Source organism: Capricornis sumatraensis, chromosome 1 (genome assembly GCF_032405125.1).
Source record: "Capricornis sumatraensis isolate serow.1 chromosome 1, serow.2, whole genome shotgun sequence".
NCBI classification, from domain to species: domain Eukaryota; kingdom Metazoa; phylum Chordata; class Mammalia; order Artiodactyla; family Bovidae; genus Capricornis; species Capricornis sumatraensis.
This window is the reverse complement of record NC_091069.1, coordinates 224,445,801-224,465,264: the sequence shown is the minus strand read 5'-3', so window position 1 is coordinate 224,465,264 and position 19,464 is coordinate 224,445,801. Positions and strand designations below refer to the sequence as shown.

Genomic DNA, 19,464 nt, shown 5'->3' with positions numbered 1-19,464 from the left:
TCAAGATTGCCAGGAGAAATATCAATAACCTCAGATATGCAGATGACACCACCCTTATGGCAGAAAGTGAAGAGGAGCTAAAAAGCCTCTTGACGAAAGTAAAAGAGGAGAGTAAAAAGGTTGGCTTAAAGCTCAACATTCAGAAAACGAAGATCATGGCATCTGGTCCCATCACTTCATGGGAAATAGATGGGGAAACAGTGGAAACAGTGTCAGACTTTATTTTTCTGGGCTCCAAAATCATCACAGATGGTGACTGCAGCCATGAAATTAAAAGACGCTTACTCCTTGGAAGGAAAGTTATGACCAACTTAGATAGTATATTCAAAAGCAGACACATTACTTTGCCGACTAAGGTCCATCTAGGTGAGGCTATGGTTTTTCCAGTGGTCATGTATGGATGTGAGAGTTGGACTGTGAAGAAGGCTGAGTGCCAAAGAACTGATGCTTTTGAACTATGGTGTTGGAGAAGACTCTTGAGAGTCCCTTGGACTGCAAGGAGATCCAACCAGTCCGTTGTAAAGGAGATCAGTCCTGGGTGTTCATTGGAAGGACTGATGCTAAAGCTGAAACTCCAGTACTTTGGCCACCTGATGCGAAGAGTTGACTCATTGGAAAAGACTCTGATGCTGGGAGGGATTGGGGGCAGGAGGAGAAGGGGACGACAGAGGATGAGATGGCTGGATGGCATCACTGACTCGATGAACGTGAATCTGAGTGAACTCTGGGAGTTGGTGATGGACAGGGAGGCCTGGCATGCTGCGATTCATGGGGTCGCAAAGAGTCGGACACAACTGAGCAACTGAACTGAACTGAACTGATGTCAGGAACTGTTCTTAGGTTTATTAACTTGTTTAGAGTTCACAAGAACCTTATGAGGTAGGTATCCTTATTGTCCCCAGTAGAGATAAGTAAACTGAGGCAGGTCAAGCAACTGAAACTAACTTTTTTTAGAGCTAAGTAGTTTGCACAGAGCTTCTGTATATATTATTTTACTTGATTTATCTTAATAACCATGCCATCGTTTGTACAGACGGGCCATTTGTACAGCGCGGGTCATCATTTGTACATGAAGAATCCAAAGCTCCAGATACTGTGTTATCAGCCAGTGACAAAGATGGAAGAAGGTCAGAGCCCTTGACCACCTGCTCCGAAATCCATCATTCTGCCCAGCATCCTGAAAGATGGAGGTTTGTAACAAGTTCCGTGAGTGATTATAAATTAGGATAAAGATGAGGAGGAAGACAATGACCCATTCTTGTCTTTATTTTTTATGTGTTAAGGGCAGTGGGAGAATGGTTCCTTTAGCAACTCATTCTTCTCACCTGCTGTGGTTCAAATATAAGAGACTATTGAACAGCTTATTAATAAGAATATGACTCCTCAATTCTCACTCTCTTAGTGGAGGAAAGGGTGGGGGGAAAGAGAGAAATTTCATGTCTATGTTTGTTATATCTAGGGTTATAGATAAAAAGCTAACTATATACTACAAGATATCTATATGAACATTGGAAATGTTTTTCAGCTCTACTCTCTGTGTCTCCCTCATCCCTTACATGTGACTGAAACTGAAATTGTTTCCTATTGTTGTTGTTCAGTCACTGAGTCATGTCCAACTTTTTGCTTCCCCATGGACTGCAGCATGCCGGCTTCTCTGTTTCCTATGTGGGGGCACAGAAAGGCAGATCCTTAAACTTGTTAGGTCTTGAAGCAGCATTTGCAGCTGCTGCTGCTGCTGCTAAGTCACTTTAGTCGTGTCCGACTCTGTACGACCCCACAGACGACAGCCCACCAGGCTCCGCCATCCCTGGGATTCTCCAGGCAAGGACACTGGAGTGGGTTGCCATTTCCTTCTCGAATGCATGAAAGTGAAAAGTGAAAGTGAAGTCGCTCACTCTTAGACTATGTTGCAGATCAGCAAAAATGGCATTTTCTGAAGATTTTATTCATACATTATGGAGAGAATGTCCATTATAGAGGGAATAAGGAATGCTGAAATGAATTTACAAATAGGTATACTATTATGCCAATATAATATAGCATTTCTTCTCTGTGATCTCAGGGACTTCAGCAGGAGAGATGATGGAGGTTGAGGGTGAAGATGGGAAATAAGGATGAACAGAATGGGGTGGTCAAGGAAGGTGGTCAAAAAGCCAAGTTATAGCTGGGGAAACCAACCTGGGAGTTAGAACTTGCTAGGACAATGTATACAGTGACTTTCTGGCACCAAATGTCTTATGGTTGTTTAGAAGTAATTACCTAACTGAAAAACCAAAACTCTAGATTCCAGATCTGAATCTGACACTTAACTACTTGTAGGACCTCCACCAAGTTGTTTTTATATGTTATCAATTTAGCCTCTTCATTTGTAAAATGTGTGCTTTAATGATGACTGTCCTTAGTGTGCCATGCAGGGCTGCTATGATGCTCAGACGAATTAACAAATTCATATTAAGAAATTCATCTTGATGATCAAATTAAATAAACTAGCATTAAGCAACTGATTTGTAAGTGGAAATATTTATGTTTTATGAGCAGATGTTGTGTGCATGTGTCATTGAGAATGCCTTGTACATGATTATCATAAAATTCATTTATTTAATTTAACAAATATTTATAGAGCAGTTATTCAAAGCTCAAGCATATGCTATTCACTGGCAATTTAGAGATGAATAAAACACTGTCCTTGCCTAAGAGAAGATAGTAAAGGAGACACTCAAGGAATTTCAATACAGTGTGAAAGTGGTAATACCTGAGGAAAGAACAGAATGACCCAGAACAAAGAGAAGGTGACGCTTAACTTTGATTTCAGTAAGATTCAGGTTTAGAATAAATGTCCCATGGTATCCTGCCTATGCTCATATACTGCTTGACAACTGTTTAATATTGTAAGAAAGTAAGACCTTAATATCACTTCATAGTATCTTACTTCTAGAGCTAAAGTGAATAAAGAATAAAGACTCAGTTTTTCAGTTGATTCTGTCAGGGAATCAATTGTGCTGTCACATTCTTTTCTTATCATCCTCCCCCTCATCTACCTTCCTTTCCCCTCATATTTCTTCATATTTCTTTCTTCTTCATAGACATTCCTGCCCCAGGAACTTTGTACCAGGCATCTCCTTGGTTACGTTTCAGTGATAGGTAAGTAGTTTTCATTCCAATCCCAAAGACAGCCGATGCCAAAGAATATTCAAACTACCGCACCATTGCATTCATTTCACATGCTAGCAAACTAATGCTCAAAATTCTCCAAGAAAGGCTCCAACAGTATGTGAACTGAGAACTTCTAGGTGTTCAAGCTGGATTTAGAAAAGGCAGAGAAACCAGAGATCAAATTGCCAACATATGTTGGATCATAGGAGAAGCAAGAGAATTCCAGAAAAACATCTACTTTTGCTTTATTGCCTACGCTAAAGCCTTTGACTATGTGGATCACAACGAACTGTGCAACATTCTTAAAGAGATGAGAATACCAGACCACCTTACCTGCCTCCTGAGAAATCTGTATACAGGTCAAGAAGCAACAGTTAGAACCGGACATGGAAAAACAGACCAGTTCCAAATTGGGAAAGGAGTACATCAAGGCTGTATATTGTCCCCCTGCTTATTTAACTTATATGCAAAGTACATCATGTGAAATCCCAAGCTGGATGAACACAAGCTGGCATCAAGATTGCCAGGAGAATTATCAGTAACCTCAGATATGCATATGACACCACCCTTATGGCAGAAAGCAAAGAGGAATTGAGAGCCTCTTGATGAAAGTGAAAGAGGAGTGTGAAAAAGCTGGCTTAAAGCTCAACATTCAAAAAATGAAGATCATGGCATCCGATCCCATCACTTCATGGCAAATAGATGGGGAAACAATGGAAACAGTGACAGACTTTATTTTGGGGGGCTCCAAAATCACTGCAGATGGTGACTGCAGCCATGAAATTAAAAGATGGTTGCTCCTTGGAAAAAAAGCTATGACCAATCTAGACAGCATGTAAAAAGCAGAGACATTACTTTGCCAACAAAGGTCCATCTAGTCAATGCTACAGTTTTTCCTGTAGTCACGTATGAATGTGAGAGTTGGACCATAAAGAGGGCTGAGCATCAAAGAATTGATGCTTTTGAACTGTGGTTTTGGAGAAGACTCTTGAGAGTCCTTTGGACTGCAAGGAGGTCAAACCAGTCAATCCTAAAGGAAATCAGTCCTGAATATTCATTGGAAGGACTGATGCTGAAGCTGAGGCTCCAATACTTTGGCCATCTGATGGGAAAAACTCATTGGAAAAAACCCTGATGATGGGAAAGATTTAAGGCAGGAGGAGAAGGGAATGACAGAGGATGAGATAGTCGGATGGCATCACTGACTCTCTGGACATGAGTTTGAGCAAGTTCTGGGAAGTGATAATGGACAAGAAAGCCTGGCATGCTGCAGTCCATGGGGTGACAAAGAGACATGAATGATCAACTGAACTGAACTGAACTGATTATCTCTTGCAAGGAATTGCACTTCAGTTCAACACATGTTCAAGGGGAAGGTAACATGGTGGCATCCATCACATGAACTGCCCTCTTATGAGTCTGAGGCTGGCATCAAGTAGTTTATGAATTAGCTCCTAAAATTTTTCTCATTATTTTAGTTAACTTCTTAAACTGGACGATAAAATTCATTCAGGAAAGGGCACAGAGTTGGGGAAAAAAAAAAAAACTTCTTGTCGAATTTTCTCAAATTGAACACATCTATTAACCCACATCAAGAAATAGAATATTACCAGTACCCCAGAACTATGCTGTGCTCTCTTTCAGTTACAATCCCCTCTTACTATCTCTGCAATAACTAACACTTCTGTACATGCTGCCTACAACATCTCTTCAGCATTATCTTTCCTTTTTTTTTGTATCAACTTTCTATGTGCCCAACCCTAGAATATCAAACTAGAAACCTACTTTTAGATGGCTTTAGATTTTAGGTGTCTCTGACTATTGTAAAAGGATCTATCTTATAAACCTTTCTAGCAAATAGAATCAAAAATTTTAAATATTTAAAAAAACATTTAATACCTGATTTGAAAGACTTCTACACTAAAAAACTAAAAAACTTTGATGAGTGAAATCAAGGAAGACTTAAATAAATGGGGACATATACCATGGATGGTGAAATATATGGTGGGTTGTAAGATTCACTATTATTAAGAAGTTAGTCTCAAACAATCAATATAGGCAACAATCCCAATAGGCTTTTTTTTTTTAATAGAGGATGGCAAGTTTATTTTATTTTTATTATTTTTTACACGTTTATTTAAAAATCTTTTTGGAAATGCAAGTGGCTAAGAATAGCCAAAACAAACTAGGAAAAAGAACAAATCAATTGTAAATTGATTTTTGACAAAGGTGCCAAGATACTTGGGCTTCCCTGGTGCCTCAGTGGTAAAGAGTCACCTACCAATGCAGGAGACACAGTATCAATTCCTGGGTCAGGAAGATCTCCTGGAGAAGGAAATGGTGACCCACTCCAGTATCCTTGCCTAGGAAATCCTATCGACAGAGGAGCATGGAGATCTACAGTCTGTGGGGTCACAAAGAGATGGACACCACTTAGCAACTAAACACACGTAGACCTAAAGAACTCTGAAACTGCTAGAAGAAAACATTTGAGAATATCTTCATGGCTTTGGGATGGGCAGAGATTTCTTAGAGAGGAAGCAGAAAGCATGAACTATAAAAGAAAAAAAGATAAACTGTACTTCATTGGACTTAAAAATTTTCATTCATCAAAAGACACCATTAATAAAGTGAAAGGGAGAGCCCACAGATTAGGAAAAAATGCTTACAGTACATACATCTGACAAGGAACTTGTATCATGAGTATGTAAAAGTCTCCAATAAACCAATAATTAAAAGATAAACAACAGAATTTTCTAAATGGACAAAAACTTAATTGACACTTCACAAAATAAAAGATACGAATAGCCAAGAATCACATGGAAAAGCATTCAATATTATTAGTCATCAAAGAAATGCAAATTAAAACCACAATGAGAAGTCATTTCAAACCCACTAGAATAGCTAAAAATCAAAAGTACTAATGACACCAAATTTTGGTGAGTCTGTAAAGTGACCAGAACATTTATTACTAGAGGTGTAAAACTATAATACTGTTTTGGAAAACTGTTAGGAAGGTTCTTATAATGTTACTATATATTTACCATATTATCTCACAATTACATACCTAGATGCTTGCCCCCCAAAGAAATGAAAGGATGTATCCAGAAAAAGACCTTTACCATAATGTTTAAAGCAGCTTTATTCGCAAAACTGGAGACAGTCCAAATGTCATACATCTGAATACATTGTGATGTGACCACACAGTGGAATACTACTCAATAGTAAAAAAAAGATCCAAGGAGGACTTGTATAGAGGAAGTGCAAATATTGGAGTTATTAGACCTGGACTGGGAAATAACTATGAATAACATGTCCAAAATATTAGAATACTAGTAATGTATTTAATCAGAGCAGCAGAAACTGTAAAAAAAAAAAAAAAGCAAGAAGTTAGAAAACAAATATACAATATAAAGAGTAAACAAAAGGAGTTCAGTGTAGAAAACTAATAAAATTAGTAAAATTGACAGAACCATTACAAGACTGACTATTCATGGCAAAAATAAAAATAGGGCAAAAGATCCCAGCAATGATATCAGCAATGAATGAAGGAATATTACTACATAGAGAAAAAGAAAAGAACGTAGTACTAATATATACAAAAATGTTGCTGCTGCTGCTGCTAGGTCACTTCAGTCATGTCCGACTCTGTGCGACCCCATAGACGGCAGCCCACCAGGCTCCCCCATCCCTGGGATTCTCCAGGCAAGAACACTGGAGTGGGTTGCCATTTCCTTCTCCAATGCATGAAAGTGAAGAGTGAAAGTGAAGTCGCTCAGTCGTGTCCGACTCTTCGTGACCCCATGGACTGCAGCCTACCAGGCTCCTCCATCCATGAGATTTTCCAGGCAGGAGTACTGGAGTGGGGTGTCATTGCCTTCTCCAGCAACAATGTTAATGAGACTCAATTGATTAAGTTGAGAAAAATAACCCAGACACAAAGTGAACAGCTATATGATTCCTTTAATTGGAAAGTGTTATACGCAGAGGTATATCAGGAAATCAGAATAGCAGTTGTCTATAAATTTAAGAGCTTGAAGCAACTTTCTGGGGTAATGAAGTGTTTACGTCTTGACTAGGGTATTAGTTACACAGATGTATATAATTGTTCAAGCTGTTGAATCTTACATTTAAGATCTTTGTAATTCACTGTACGCAAACTCTACATCAGTTTTAAAAACTTATTAGCAAGCAGTGTTTTAGCAGAAATTCAAAAGATATCCGAGACCAGTATTAGACATAAATGGTATTTATAACTCTACCAGGGACTTTCCTGTATCAGTTTGGTTCAGTCGCTCAGTCATGTCCAACTCTTTACCACCCCATGGACCGCAGCATGCCAGGCTTCCCTGTCCATCACCATCTCCTGGAACTTGCTCAAACTCATGTGCATCAAGTTGGTGATGCCATTCAGCCATCTCATCCCTATATAGAATATTTTCCCTATATAGAATTTTTTGAATTAATATTTTCACTGTGTACTGCAATCATATGTTTGAAAATAAAAAACATTTTAAAAAGCCCCAGGAAAGCAAAAAATAAATAAATAAGAGAGACAGAGAGAGGGAGAAAATAAACATTCTTGCTCATGTCCTTGTTTCTCATCTTCCCAGTTGCCCTACTACCCCCATAGGCAACTGCTCTTCTCAGTTTCTTATGAATTATACCGCAGACACTTTGTGTAAAAACAAATGCCCTAAATTTTCTTTTCTTTTTTTTTTTAATTTAAATTTATTTATTTTAATTGAAGGCTAATTACTTTACAATATTGTATTGGTTTTGCCATACATCAACATGAATCTGCCACGGGTGTACACGTGTTCCCAATCTTGAAGCCCCCTCCCATTTCCCTCCCCGTACCATCCCTCTGGCTCATCCCAATGCACCAGCCCCAAGCATCCTGTATCCTGCATCGAACCTAGACTGGCAATTCGTTTCTTATATGATATTATACATGTTTCAATGCCATTTTCCCAAATCATCCCACCCTCTCCCTCTCCTGCAGAGTCCAAAAGACTGTTCTATACATCTGTGCCTCTTTTGCTGTCTCTCATACAGGGTTATTGTTACTATGTTTCTAAATTCCATATATATGCATTAGTATACTGTATTGGTGTTTTTCTTTCTGGCTTACTTCACTCTGTATAATCAGCTCCAGTTTCATCTACCTCATTAGAACTGATTCAAATGTATTCTTTTTAATGGCTGAGTAATACTCCATTGTGTGTATGTACCACAGCTTTCTTATCCATTCATCTGCTGATGGACATATAGGTTGCTTCCATGTCCTGGCTATTATAAACAGTGCTGTGATGAACACTGGGGTACACGTGTCTCTTTCACTTCTGGTTTCCTTAGTGTGTATGCCCAGAAGTGGGATTGCTGGGTCATAAGGCAGTTCTGTCCCCAGTTTTTTAAGAAATCTCCACACTGTTCTCCATAGTGGCTGTACTAGTTTGCATTCCCACCAACAGTGTAAGAGGGTTCCCTTTTCTCCACACCCTCTCCAGCATTTATTGCTTGTAGACTTTTGGATCACAGCCATTCTGACTGGCGTGAAATGGTACCTCATTGTGGTTTTGATTTGCATTTCTCTGATAATGAGTGATGTTGAGCATCTTTTCATGTGTTTGTTAGCCATCTGTATGTCTTCTTTGGAGAAATGTCTATTTAGTTCTTTGGTCCATTTTTTGATTGGGTCGTTTTTTTCTGGAATTGAGCTGCAGGAGTTGCTTGTATATTTTTGAGATTAGTTGTTTGTCAGTTGCTTCATTTGCTATTATTTTCTCCCATTCAGAAGACTGTCTTTTCACCTTGCTTATAGTTTCCTTTGTTGTGCAGAAGCTTTTAAGTTTAATTAGGTCCCATTTGTTTATTTTTGCTTTTATTTCCAGTATTCTGGGAGGTGGGTCATAGAGGATCCTGCTGTGATTTATGTCGGAGAGTGTTTTGCCTATGTTCTCCTCTAGGAGTTTTATAGTTTCTGGTCTTTAATCCCTTTTGAGTTTCTTTTTGTGTATGGTGTTAAAAGTGTTCTAGTTTCATTCTTTTACAAGTGGTTGACCAGTTTTCCCAGCACCACTTGTTAAAGAGATTGTCTTTAATCCATTGTATGTTCTTGCCTCCTTCGTCAAAGATAAGGTGTCTATAGGTGTGTGGATTTATCTCTGGGCTTTCTATTTTGTTCCATTGATTTATATTTCTCTCTTTGTGCCAGTACCATACTGTCTTGATGACTGTGGCTTTGTAGTAGAGCCTGAAGTCAGGCAAGTTGATTCCTCCAGGTCCATTCTTCTTTCTCAAGATTGCTTTGGCTATTCGAGGTTTTTTATATTTCCATACAAATTGTGAAATTATTTGTTCTAGCTCTGTGAAAAATACCACTGGTAGCTTGATAGGGATTGCATTGAATCTATAGATTCCTTTGAGTAGTATACTCATTTTCACTATATTGATTCTTCCAATCCATGAACATGGTATATTTCTCCATCTATTAGTGTCCTCTTTGATTTCTTTCACCAGTGTTTTATAGTTTTCCTTGTATAAGTCTTTAGTTTCTTTAAGGTAGATATATTCCTAAGTATTTTATTCTTTTCATTGCAATGGTGAATGGAATTGTTTCCTTAATTTCTTTTTCTATTTTCTCATTATTAGTGTATAGGAATGCAAGGGATTTCTGTGTGTTGATTTTATATCCTGCAACTTTAGCATATTCATTGATTAGCTCTAGTAATTTTCTGGTGGAGTCTTTAGGGTTTTCTATGTAGAGGATCATGTCATCTGCAAACAGTGAGAGTTTTACTTCTTCTTTTCCAATTTGGATTCCTTTTATTTCTTTTTCTGCTCTGATTTCTGTGGCCAAAACTTCCAGAACTATGTTGAATAGTAGTGGTGAAAGTGGGCACCCTTGTCTTGTTCCTGACTTTAGGGGAAATGCTTTCAGTTTTTCACCATTGAGGATAATGTTTGCTGTGGGTTTGTCATATATAGCTTTTATTATGTTGAGGTATTTTCCTTCTATTCCTGCTTTCTGGAGAGTTTTTAATCATAAATGGATGTTGAATTTTGTCAAAGGCTTTCTCTGCATCTATTGAGTTAGGGTGATGGAGTTTGAGAAAACATGGTATTGAACTTTAAATATTCATGTACCATCAGAACTGTTATTAGAAACCCCCAAATTAAAACAGTTTTCAGAAACTTTAGCATTAGAATTAGAAGTTCTGTCTGACCAGGTCTTCATACAAACTGGGGTTGTTGTGACTTTTCAAAGTACAATTTCTGGAGGATTTTCACATGCTGTCAAGCTTCCTTGGATAGTCAGATTAGAAATGCTCTTTTTCGCTAGGACTCTTGCTATTCCTAACTGTTGAAGCCATCGTTTCTCTTTAAAGGCACTGCAAGAAAACAGGGCATAATTTATAAGGAGGTCCATTCTTGTACCCATTTATAGCTGCTGCTGCTGCTAAGTTGCTTCAGTCATGTCCAACTCTGTGTGACCCCATAGATGGCAGCCCACTATGCTCCCCCGTCCCTGAGATTCTCCAGGCAAGAACACTGGAGTGGGTTGCCATTTCCTTCTCCAATGCACGAAAGTGAAAAGTGAAAGTGAAGTCGCTCAGTCATGTCCAACTCCTAGCGACCCCATGGACTGCAGCCTACCAGGCTCCTCTGTCCATGGGATTTTCCAGGCAAGTGTACTGGAGTGGGGGGCCATTGCCATCTCCCCATTTATAGCTAAAGTGATGGAAATCTTGGGCTTATTTTGTGGTTCCTGTGGCTGGTTTGTCTTGTCCTATGAGGAGGTAAGCAGGAAAAAGGAATCTTTCTAAAACCATTTCCTTGTGAAGCAGTGGGAATGAAATCATCCCAAGGCAATACCAAAAGGTGAGCACTCACAGCTAGAAACAGAAACCCACTCAATGTCATAGAATTTGCTGGGTTGAAGCTTTTTTTTTGGCCGTGCTATACAACTTGCAGGAACCTTAGTTTCTGAACTAGGGATTGAACCCACTTCCTTGGCAGCAAAAACCTGGGGTGCTAACCACTGGACCGATAGGGAATTCCCTCCTTGGTACTTTTTATCAAAATGAAACAAAACAAAACAACATAGAGAGTTCTGCTTTTATCAGGAGCACAAGAGCCCATCAGAAACATCTTTGGGGATTACCATCTATTCTCAGTACACTCTGAACCTTCTGGACCAATCTTCCACATTTGGATCTTCACTAACCTGGATTCCTAGGTTACATCAAGTTCACTGGAATTAGACAATAAGCTGTAAGGAAGACAGTTTTCTAGGCACACCTTGGCAATATTCTTAGATGTGTATAAAGCTGACACTGTCTTCTGAGGAATGAGACGGTCACTGTCAGCTCCATACCAGCCACCTGCACTCACCACCCGAGACCCACATTAGCACTGGATCTGAGTTAACTCAATACTCTGAGTCAACCTTCACAAGTATATTTTTGTGAAGCTAAAGATGGCATTCCTATAGACTTCCCTGGTGGTCTCATGGCTAACTCTCTGTGCTCCCAATGCAGGGGGCCCAGGTTCAATCCCTGGTCAGGGACCTAGATCCCACAGGCCACAACTAAAAGACTGAAGATTCTGCATGCTGCAACTAAGACCGAGCACAGCCAAATAAATAAATAAAAATAAATATTAAAATAAATGAATAAATGAATAATGTTAAAAATAATGTGGAGTTCCTGAATGACACATAGTCCAGCAAATGCTCTTATATGATGCCAGATGAAATGTCTGGGGTCCTGGTTGGGAGATCACATTTCTCACAAAATTGGGAACATCTAATGGACCCTCCCTGATCCAGTTCTCCTGGGTCACCACCACGAAGGATTAGTTAAGCTCTTTCCCATCTCCTGGCTATGATACTAGCTTGATGATGGTGGACCCACCATCAAGATGGCATGTGTCCATTTCTCACATTTCAGCCCAAGAGCTGTAACTGGTCCTTCAGCACTAAGTGCTCAGACCACCTGGCTGCCTGGCTTGACTGCGAGCTTCAGATGGACATGGGTGCTTTCATGACTCCTGCAAGGGGCGACATGAGTCAAACCAGAGAGAGCTTTTCAGGGGCGTAAGGTGTGCAGGTTCCCCTGTGCCCTCCACAACACACCAACAGGGGAATGTGGGCTACATCCTGGGAAAGATGCTGTGGGAAACGGAGAAGACAGATGGGAAGGCAGTCAAGAGTACAAATGCAAGGAAGAGAAAAATATTGAGAAATGAGAAACGATAAGATTGGAAATAAGATTTCTATTCACAACCTCATTGTGCTCAGTTTAGTTCAGTCATTCAGTTGAGTCTAACTCTTTGTGACCCCTGCAGCACGCCAGGCTTCCCGTCCATCACCAACTCCCAGAGCTTGCTCAAACTCATATCCATCAAGTCGGTGATGCCATCAACCATCTCATCCTCTGTTGTCCTCTTATCCTCCTGCCTTCAATCTTTCCCAGCCTCAGGGTCTTTTCCACTGAGTCAGCTCTTCACATCAGGTGGCCAAAGTATTGAAGCTTCAGTATCAGTTCTTCCAATTAATATTCAGAACTGATTTCCTTAGGATTGACTGGTTTGATCTTGCAGTCCAAGGGACTCAAGAATCTTCTCCAAAACCACAATTCAAAAACATCAATTCTTCGATGCTCAGCCTTCTTTATGGTCCAGCTCTCAAATCCATACATGACTACTGGAAAAACCATAGCTTTGACTAGACGGACCTTTGTCAGCAAAGTAATGTCTCTGCTTTTTAATATGCTGTCTAGATTGGTCATAGCTTTTCTTCCAAGGAACAAGCATCTTTTAATTTCAGGGGTGCAGTCACCATCTGCAGTGATTTTGAAAGTGAAAGTGAAGTTGCTCAGTCGTGTCCGTGGACAGTAGCCCACCAGGATCCTCCATCCATGGGATTCTCCAGGCAAGAATACTGGAGTGGGTTGCCATTTCCTTCTCCAGGGGATCTTCCCGACCCAGGGATCAAACCCAGGTCTCCTGCATTGCAGGCAGACAGCTTAACCTCTGAGCCACCAGGGGACCCGCCCCCCCAACCCCAAAAGAAAGTCTGTCACTGTTTCCATTGTTTCCCCATCTATCTGCCATGAAGTGATGGGATCGGATGCCATGATCTTCATTTTTTGAATGTTGAGCTTTAAGCCAGCTTTTTCACACTCCTCTTTCACTTTCATCAAGAGGCTCTTCAATTCCTCTTTGTTTTCTGCCATAAGGGTGGTGTCATATGCATATCTGAGGTTACTGATATTTCTCCTGGCAATCTTGATCCCAGCTTGTATTCATCCTGCTTGGGATTTCACATGATGTACTCTGCATATAAGTTAAATAAGTAGAGGGACAATATACAGCCTTGATGTACTCCTTTCCCAATTTGGAACTGGTCTGTTTTTCCATGTCTGGTTCTAACTGTTGCTTCTTGACCTGCATACAGATTTCTCAGGAGGCAGGTAAGGTGGTCTGGTATTCCCGTCTCTTTAAGAATTTTCCATTTTTTGTTGTGATCCACGTAGTCAAAGGCTTTGATGTAGTCAATGAAGCAGAAGTAGATGTTTTCTGGAATTCTCTTGCTTTTTCTATGATCCAGTGGTTGTTGGCAATTTGATCTCTGGTTCCTCTGCCTTTTCTAAATCCAGCTTAAATATCTGGAAATTCTTGGTTCACGTACTGTTGGAGCTCCGCTTGGAGAATTTTGAACATTACTTTGCAAGCGTGTGAGATGAGTGCAATTGTGTGGTAGTTTGAGCATTCTTTGGCATTGTTTTCCTTTGGGATTGGAACCAAAACTGACCTTTTCCAGTCCTGTGGCCACTGCTGAGTTTTCCAAATTTGCTGGCATATTGAGTGTAGCACTTTCACAGGGTCATCTTTTAGGATTTGAAATAGCTCAACTGGAATTCCATCACCTCCACTAGTTTTGTTTGAAGTGATGCTTCCGAAGGCCCACTTGATTTCCCATTCCAGGATGTCTGGCTATAGGTGAGTGGTCACACCATCGTGGTTATCTGGGTCATGAAGATCTTTTTTTGTGTAGTTCTTCTGTGTATTCTTGCCACCTCTTCTTAATATCTTCTGTTTCTGTTAGGTCCGTACGGTTTCTGTCCTTTATTGTGCCCATCTTTGCATGAAGTGTTCCCTTGGTATCTCTAATTTTCTTGAAGAGATCTCTAGTCTTTTCCATTCTATTGTTTTCCTCTCTTTCTTTGCATTGATCGCTGAGGAAGGCTTTCTTATCTCTCCTTGATATTATTTGGAACTCTGCATTCAAATGGGTAGATCTTTCCCTTTCTCCTTTGCCTTTGGCTTCTCTTCTTTTCTCAGCTATTTGTAAGGCCTTCTCAGACAACCATTGTGCCTTTTTGCATTTCTTTTTCTTGGGGATGATCTTGATCACCAGCTCCTGTACTGTGTCCCGAACCTCCGTCCATAGTTCTTCAGGCACTCTGTCTATCAAATCTAATCTCTTGAATCTATTTGTCACTTCCACTGTATAATCATAAGGGATTTGATTTAGGTCATACTTGAGTGGTCTAGTGGTTTTCTCTACTTTCTTCAATTTAAGTCTGAGTTTTGCAACAAGGAGTTCGTGATCTGAGCCACAGTCAGCTCCCAGTCTTCTTTTGCTGACTGTATAGAGCTTCTCCATCTTCAGCTGTAAAAAATATAATCAATCTGGTTTTGGTATTGACCATCTGGTGATATCCATGTGTGGTATCTTCTTTTGTGTTGTTGGAAGATGGTGTTTGCTATGACCAGTGCGTTCTCTTGAAAAACTCTGTTAGCCTTTGCCCTGCTTCATTTTGTACTCCAAGGCCAAACTTGCCTGTTACTCCAAGTATCTCTTGACTTCCTACTTTTGCATTCTAGTCCCCTGTGATGAAAAGGACATCTTTTGGGGTGTTAGTTCTAGAAAGTCTTGTAGATCATCATCAGTTCAGTTCAGTTCAGTTCAGTCGCTCAGTCGTGTCCGACTCTTTGCGACCCCATGAATCGCAGCACGCCAGGCCTCCCTGTCCATCACCAACTCCCAGAGTTCACTCAGACTCACGTCCATTGAGTCAGTGATGTCATCCAGCCATCTCATCCTCTGTCGTCCCCTTCTCCTCCTGCCCCCAATCCCTCCCAGCATCAGAGTCTTTTCCAATGAGTCAACTCTTCACATGAGGTGGCCAAAGTACTGGAGTTTCAGCTTTAGCATCATTCCTTCCAAAGAAATCCCAGGGTTGATCTCCTTCAGAATGGACTGGTGATCTCCTTGCAGTCCAAGGGACTCTCAAGAGTCTTCTCCAACACCATAGTTCAAAAGCATCAATTCTTTGGCACTCTACCTTCTTCACTGTCCAACTCTCACATCCATACATGACCACAGGAAAAACCATAGCCTTGACTAGATGGACCTTAGTCAGCAAAGTAATGTCTCTGCTGTTGAATATGCTATCTAGGTTGGTCATAACTTTTCTTCCAAGGAGTAAGCGTCTTTTAATTTCATGGCTGCAGTCACCATCTGTAGTGATTTTGGAGCCCCCCCAAAATAAAGTCTGACACTGTTTCCACTGTTTCCCCATCTATTTCCCATGAAGTGATGGGACCAGATGCCATGATCTTCGTTTTCTGAATGTTGAGCTTTAAGCCAACTTTTTCACTCTCCTCTTTCACTTTCATCAAGAGGCTTTTTAGTTCCTCTTCACTTTCTGCCATAAGGGTGGTGTCATCTGCATATCTGAGGTGATTTATATTTCTCCTGGCAATCTTGATTCCAGCTTGTGTTTCTTCCAGTCCAGCGTTTCTCATGATGTACTCTGCATAGAAGTTAAATAAGCAGGGTGACAATATACAGCCTTGATGTACTCCTTTTCCTATTTGGAACCAGTCTGTTGTTCCATGTCCAGTTCTAACTGTTGCTTCCTGACCTGCATATAGGTTTCTCAAGAGGTAGGTCAGGTGGTCTGGTATCCCCATCTCTTTCAGAGTTTTCCACAGTTTATTGTGATCCACACAGTCAAAGGCTTTGGCATAGTCAATAAAGCAGAAATAGATGTTTTTCTGGAACTCTCTTGCTTTTTCCATGATCCAGCAGATGTTGCCAATTTGATCTCTGGTTCCTCTGCCTTTTCTAAAACCAGCTTGAACATCAGGGAGTTCACAGTTCATGTATTGCTGAAGCCTAGCTTGGAGAATTTTGAGCATTACTTTTCTAGCATGTGAGATGAGTGCAATTGTGTAGTAGTTTGAGCATTCTTTGGCATTGCCTTTCTTTGGGATTGGGATGAAAACTGACCTTTTCCAGTCCTGTGGCCGCTGCTGAGTTTTCCAAATTTGCTGGCATATTGAGTGCAGCACTTTCACAACATCATCTTTCAGGATTTGAAACAGCTCAACTGGAATTCCATCACCTCCACAAACTTTGTTCATACTGATGCTTTCTAAGGCCCACTTGACTTCACATTCCAGGATATTTGGCTCTAGGTAAGCGATCACACCATCGTGATTATCTTGGTCATGAAGATCATTTTTGTACAGTTCTTCTGTGTATTCTTGCCACCTCTTCTTAATATCTTCTGCTTCTGTTAGGTCCATACCATTTCTGTCCTTTATCGAGCCCGTCTTTGCATGAAATGTTCCCTTGGTATCTCTAATTTTCTTGAAGAGATCTCTAGTCTTTCCCATTCTGTTCTTTTCCTCTACATGCAACTATTTAATTTTAGCTTCTTCGGCATTCGTGGTTGAAGCATAGGCTTGGATTACTGTGATATTGAATGATTTGCCTTGGAAACGAAGAGAGATCATTCTGTAATTTTTGAGATTGCACCCAAGTACTCCATTTTGGACTTTTTTTGTTGACTATGAGGTCTAGTGCATTTTTTCTGTGGGATTCTTGCCCACAGTAGTAGATTTAATGGTCATCTGTATTAAATTCTCCCATTCCAGTCCATTTTAGTTCTTGATTCCTAAAATGTCAACGTTCACTCTTGCCATCTCCTGTTTGACCACTTCCAGTTTACCTTGATTCATGGACCTAACATTCCAGATTGCTATACAATACTCCTCTTTACAACATCAGATCTTGCTTCCATCACTAGTCACATCCACAGTTTTAAGGCTAAAATTATTCTCACCAGTAGGTGGCAACAATACAGAAAGGCCACTAAAACTGTCTAGCTTTATTTTTTCTTTCCTTCTCATGATATTGAGTAAGGGGAAAAGCCATTCATAAATCTATATTTCCACTGTAATCATGGCACCCAAGAATGCCTCATAAGTCGTCAATGGGTCCTGAGATCTAATTAGAGTTCTGTTTTCAGTGAAAACTGATGACCCACATATAAAATTTTACCTTATGAAATGATTGTGCCTGCAAAATTTGCTTCTGACACACTTGTTTATGTCTTTAAATGTGATAATGGATTACTTTTTAAACTTACCTTAATGTTAATATCAATTCTATTCTCTTATCCAATGTAGTTCTCCCCCAGCCTGTATATCTTATCTCTAAGTCAACTGAAGTCTTATGATTCAGTTTGTCATTAAATTGTTCTTTTCTTCCCTTCCACTTTCACTACCGTCCAGGCTTCCATTGACACTTTTGATATCTCCCAGATTGCAAGTTTCCCCCTTCTCTCTTTAATTATAATTAGCAGTTTCTTTTAGTTTAAAGAAAAAGAAGCAGCAGCAGCAAAGGAACTTATTCATTGATACAACTCTTCTCTTCCTGAAAATTTGATGAGTAGAATACTACATGGATGAGCCAACAAAATCAGTTCATTTTGTCCTGAATATGAGGTTAGGCTGAGGACCTTGAAGCTGGGGACTGATGCATTGGAACAACCTGTATTACACCATATGGCATGTTAGGGCTTTGTGGACCATTTGTTCCCTGTGTGTGTGTGTGTTTTAGCCACTCAGTCATGTCCGACTCCATGGGACCCCATGGACTGTAACCCACCAGGCTTCTTTTTCCATGGGATTCTCCAGGCATGCATACTGGAGTGGATTGCCATGCCCTCCTCCAGAGGAGCTTCCTGGCCCAGGGATCAAACTCAGGTCTCCTGCATTGCAGGCCAACTCTTTACCATCTGAGCCACAAGGTTGTTCCCTAGAACTGCCCTATTAAAGTTCACCTTTGTTTGAAGAGAAAAGCTTACCTGGCCACAGCTAAGCAGTAGATGGCATTCTCCCTTGGAGTCCTCCCACTATGCTCTGAGAAAGATGCGAAGGAAGATCTGAGTAAAAAGTCAGCACTGGGAGTTGCATAGTAAAAAGATGGGTGTGAATAGCCCACTCTTGAAATTGGAGGGAGAGGAACTTGGGGCATATATGTATTTTTTATGAGCTTTTCTTTTTTCCTAGTTGTAGCAGTAATTTTTTTCCAGCTTTGTTGTCTTTTTTGTAATTCAGAGAATGTGTTTGCATCTACCAGTGGAGGAAATTTGACTGTCTCTTCTCTTGTGTCCTGCTGTGCAATTGCCAAAGGATGGGCAAGTTTCCTGCTCACAGTTTGCTCCTCGAGGGGCGGCAGTGTGCTCTCAGTGCCTCCTTGTGAGTTCTTGTCCATAGCTTTCTGCCAGCTCTTGGAGGTCATTTTGGGTTTGGTGAAACCATCCACCATCACAACATCTCCAACTTTTGCCCCCAAGACCCTTGCCCCACAAAGCTGGCCTTTATTCAGGTTGTGACTCTGAGCTCTGAGTACCCATTGTTTTATTTTAATATAAATCCTCATGGAGACTGAGATTTTCAGAAAAGAAACCGTGGACCACATTTTACTCAGTAAATACAACACGCAGTCTTTATGCTTGTGTTTGCACGCAATGGTCAGAGGAGTTTGTCCTGCTGCGTTTTTGCAATCCAGGCACAGCACGCTGCAATTGACAAAGGCCTTCAGAATCAACAGTTGGCCAGCTTCCGCGGCTGCATGAATGGGGCATTTAGAGACGTCTGTGTGCAGGGCTTCCTGGCACCATGCTCGGTAGGGGTGCACGCCGACTGTCTCATGGGGCCGCACACCCTGTTTCAGGGCCCATTCAGTGAGCTCAATGTACCCATAAAAGGCGGCGATGTACAGGGCGACCCTTTTCTGATACCTGAATGAATGAAACAAGCCAGAGAAAACAGACAAATGTAGTTTCACTAAATACCCCTGAAGCATTCTGGTTAAAATATTTATTTCTTCCTAACTTTTACCTAAAATCAGAAAAGGCCTATAGTAATATATGGGCTTCCCAGATGGGGCTAGTGGCAAAGAACCCACCTGTCAATGCAGAAGACACAAGAGATACGAGTTCG

General features: G+C 40.6%; 1 protein-coding gene across 1 annotated transcript in view; it reads right to left on the bottom strand.

Annotated features, from left to right (window-relative positions):
- Window positions 1-10,417: 10,417 nt before the first annotated feature.
- The window catches only part of ANKUB1 (ankyrin repeat and ubiquitin domain containing 1), a 31,272-nt gene continuing 22,225 nt past the window's right edge, over window positions 10,418-19,464 (bottom strand). The window contains exons 5-6 of the mRNA XM_068988679.1: window positions 18,324-19,262; window positions 10,418-10,547 (exon numbers count right to left, since the gene is read on the bottom strand). Of these exons, the coding sequence (XP_068844780.1) occupies window positions 10,418-10,547; window positions 18,324-19,262 (1,069 nt within the window). The remainder of the gene's footprint in view (window positions 10,548-18,323; window positions 19,263-19,464) is intronic.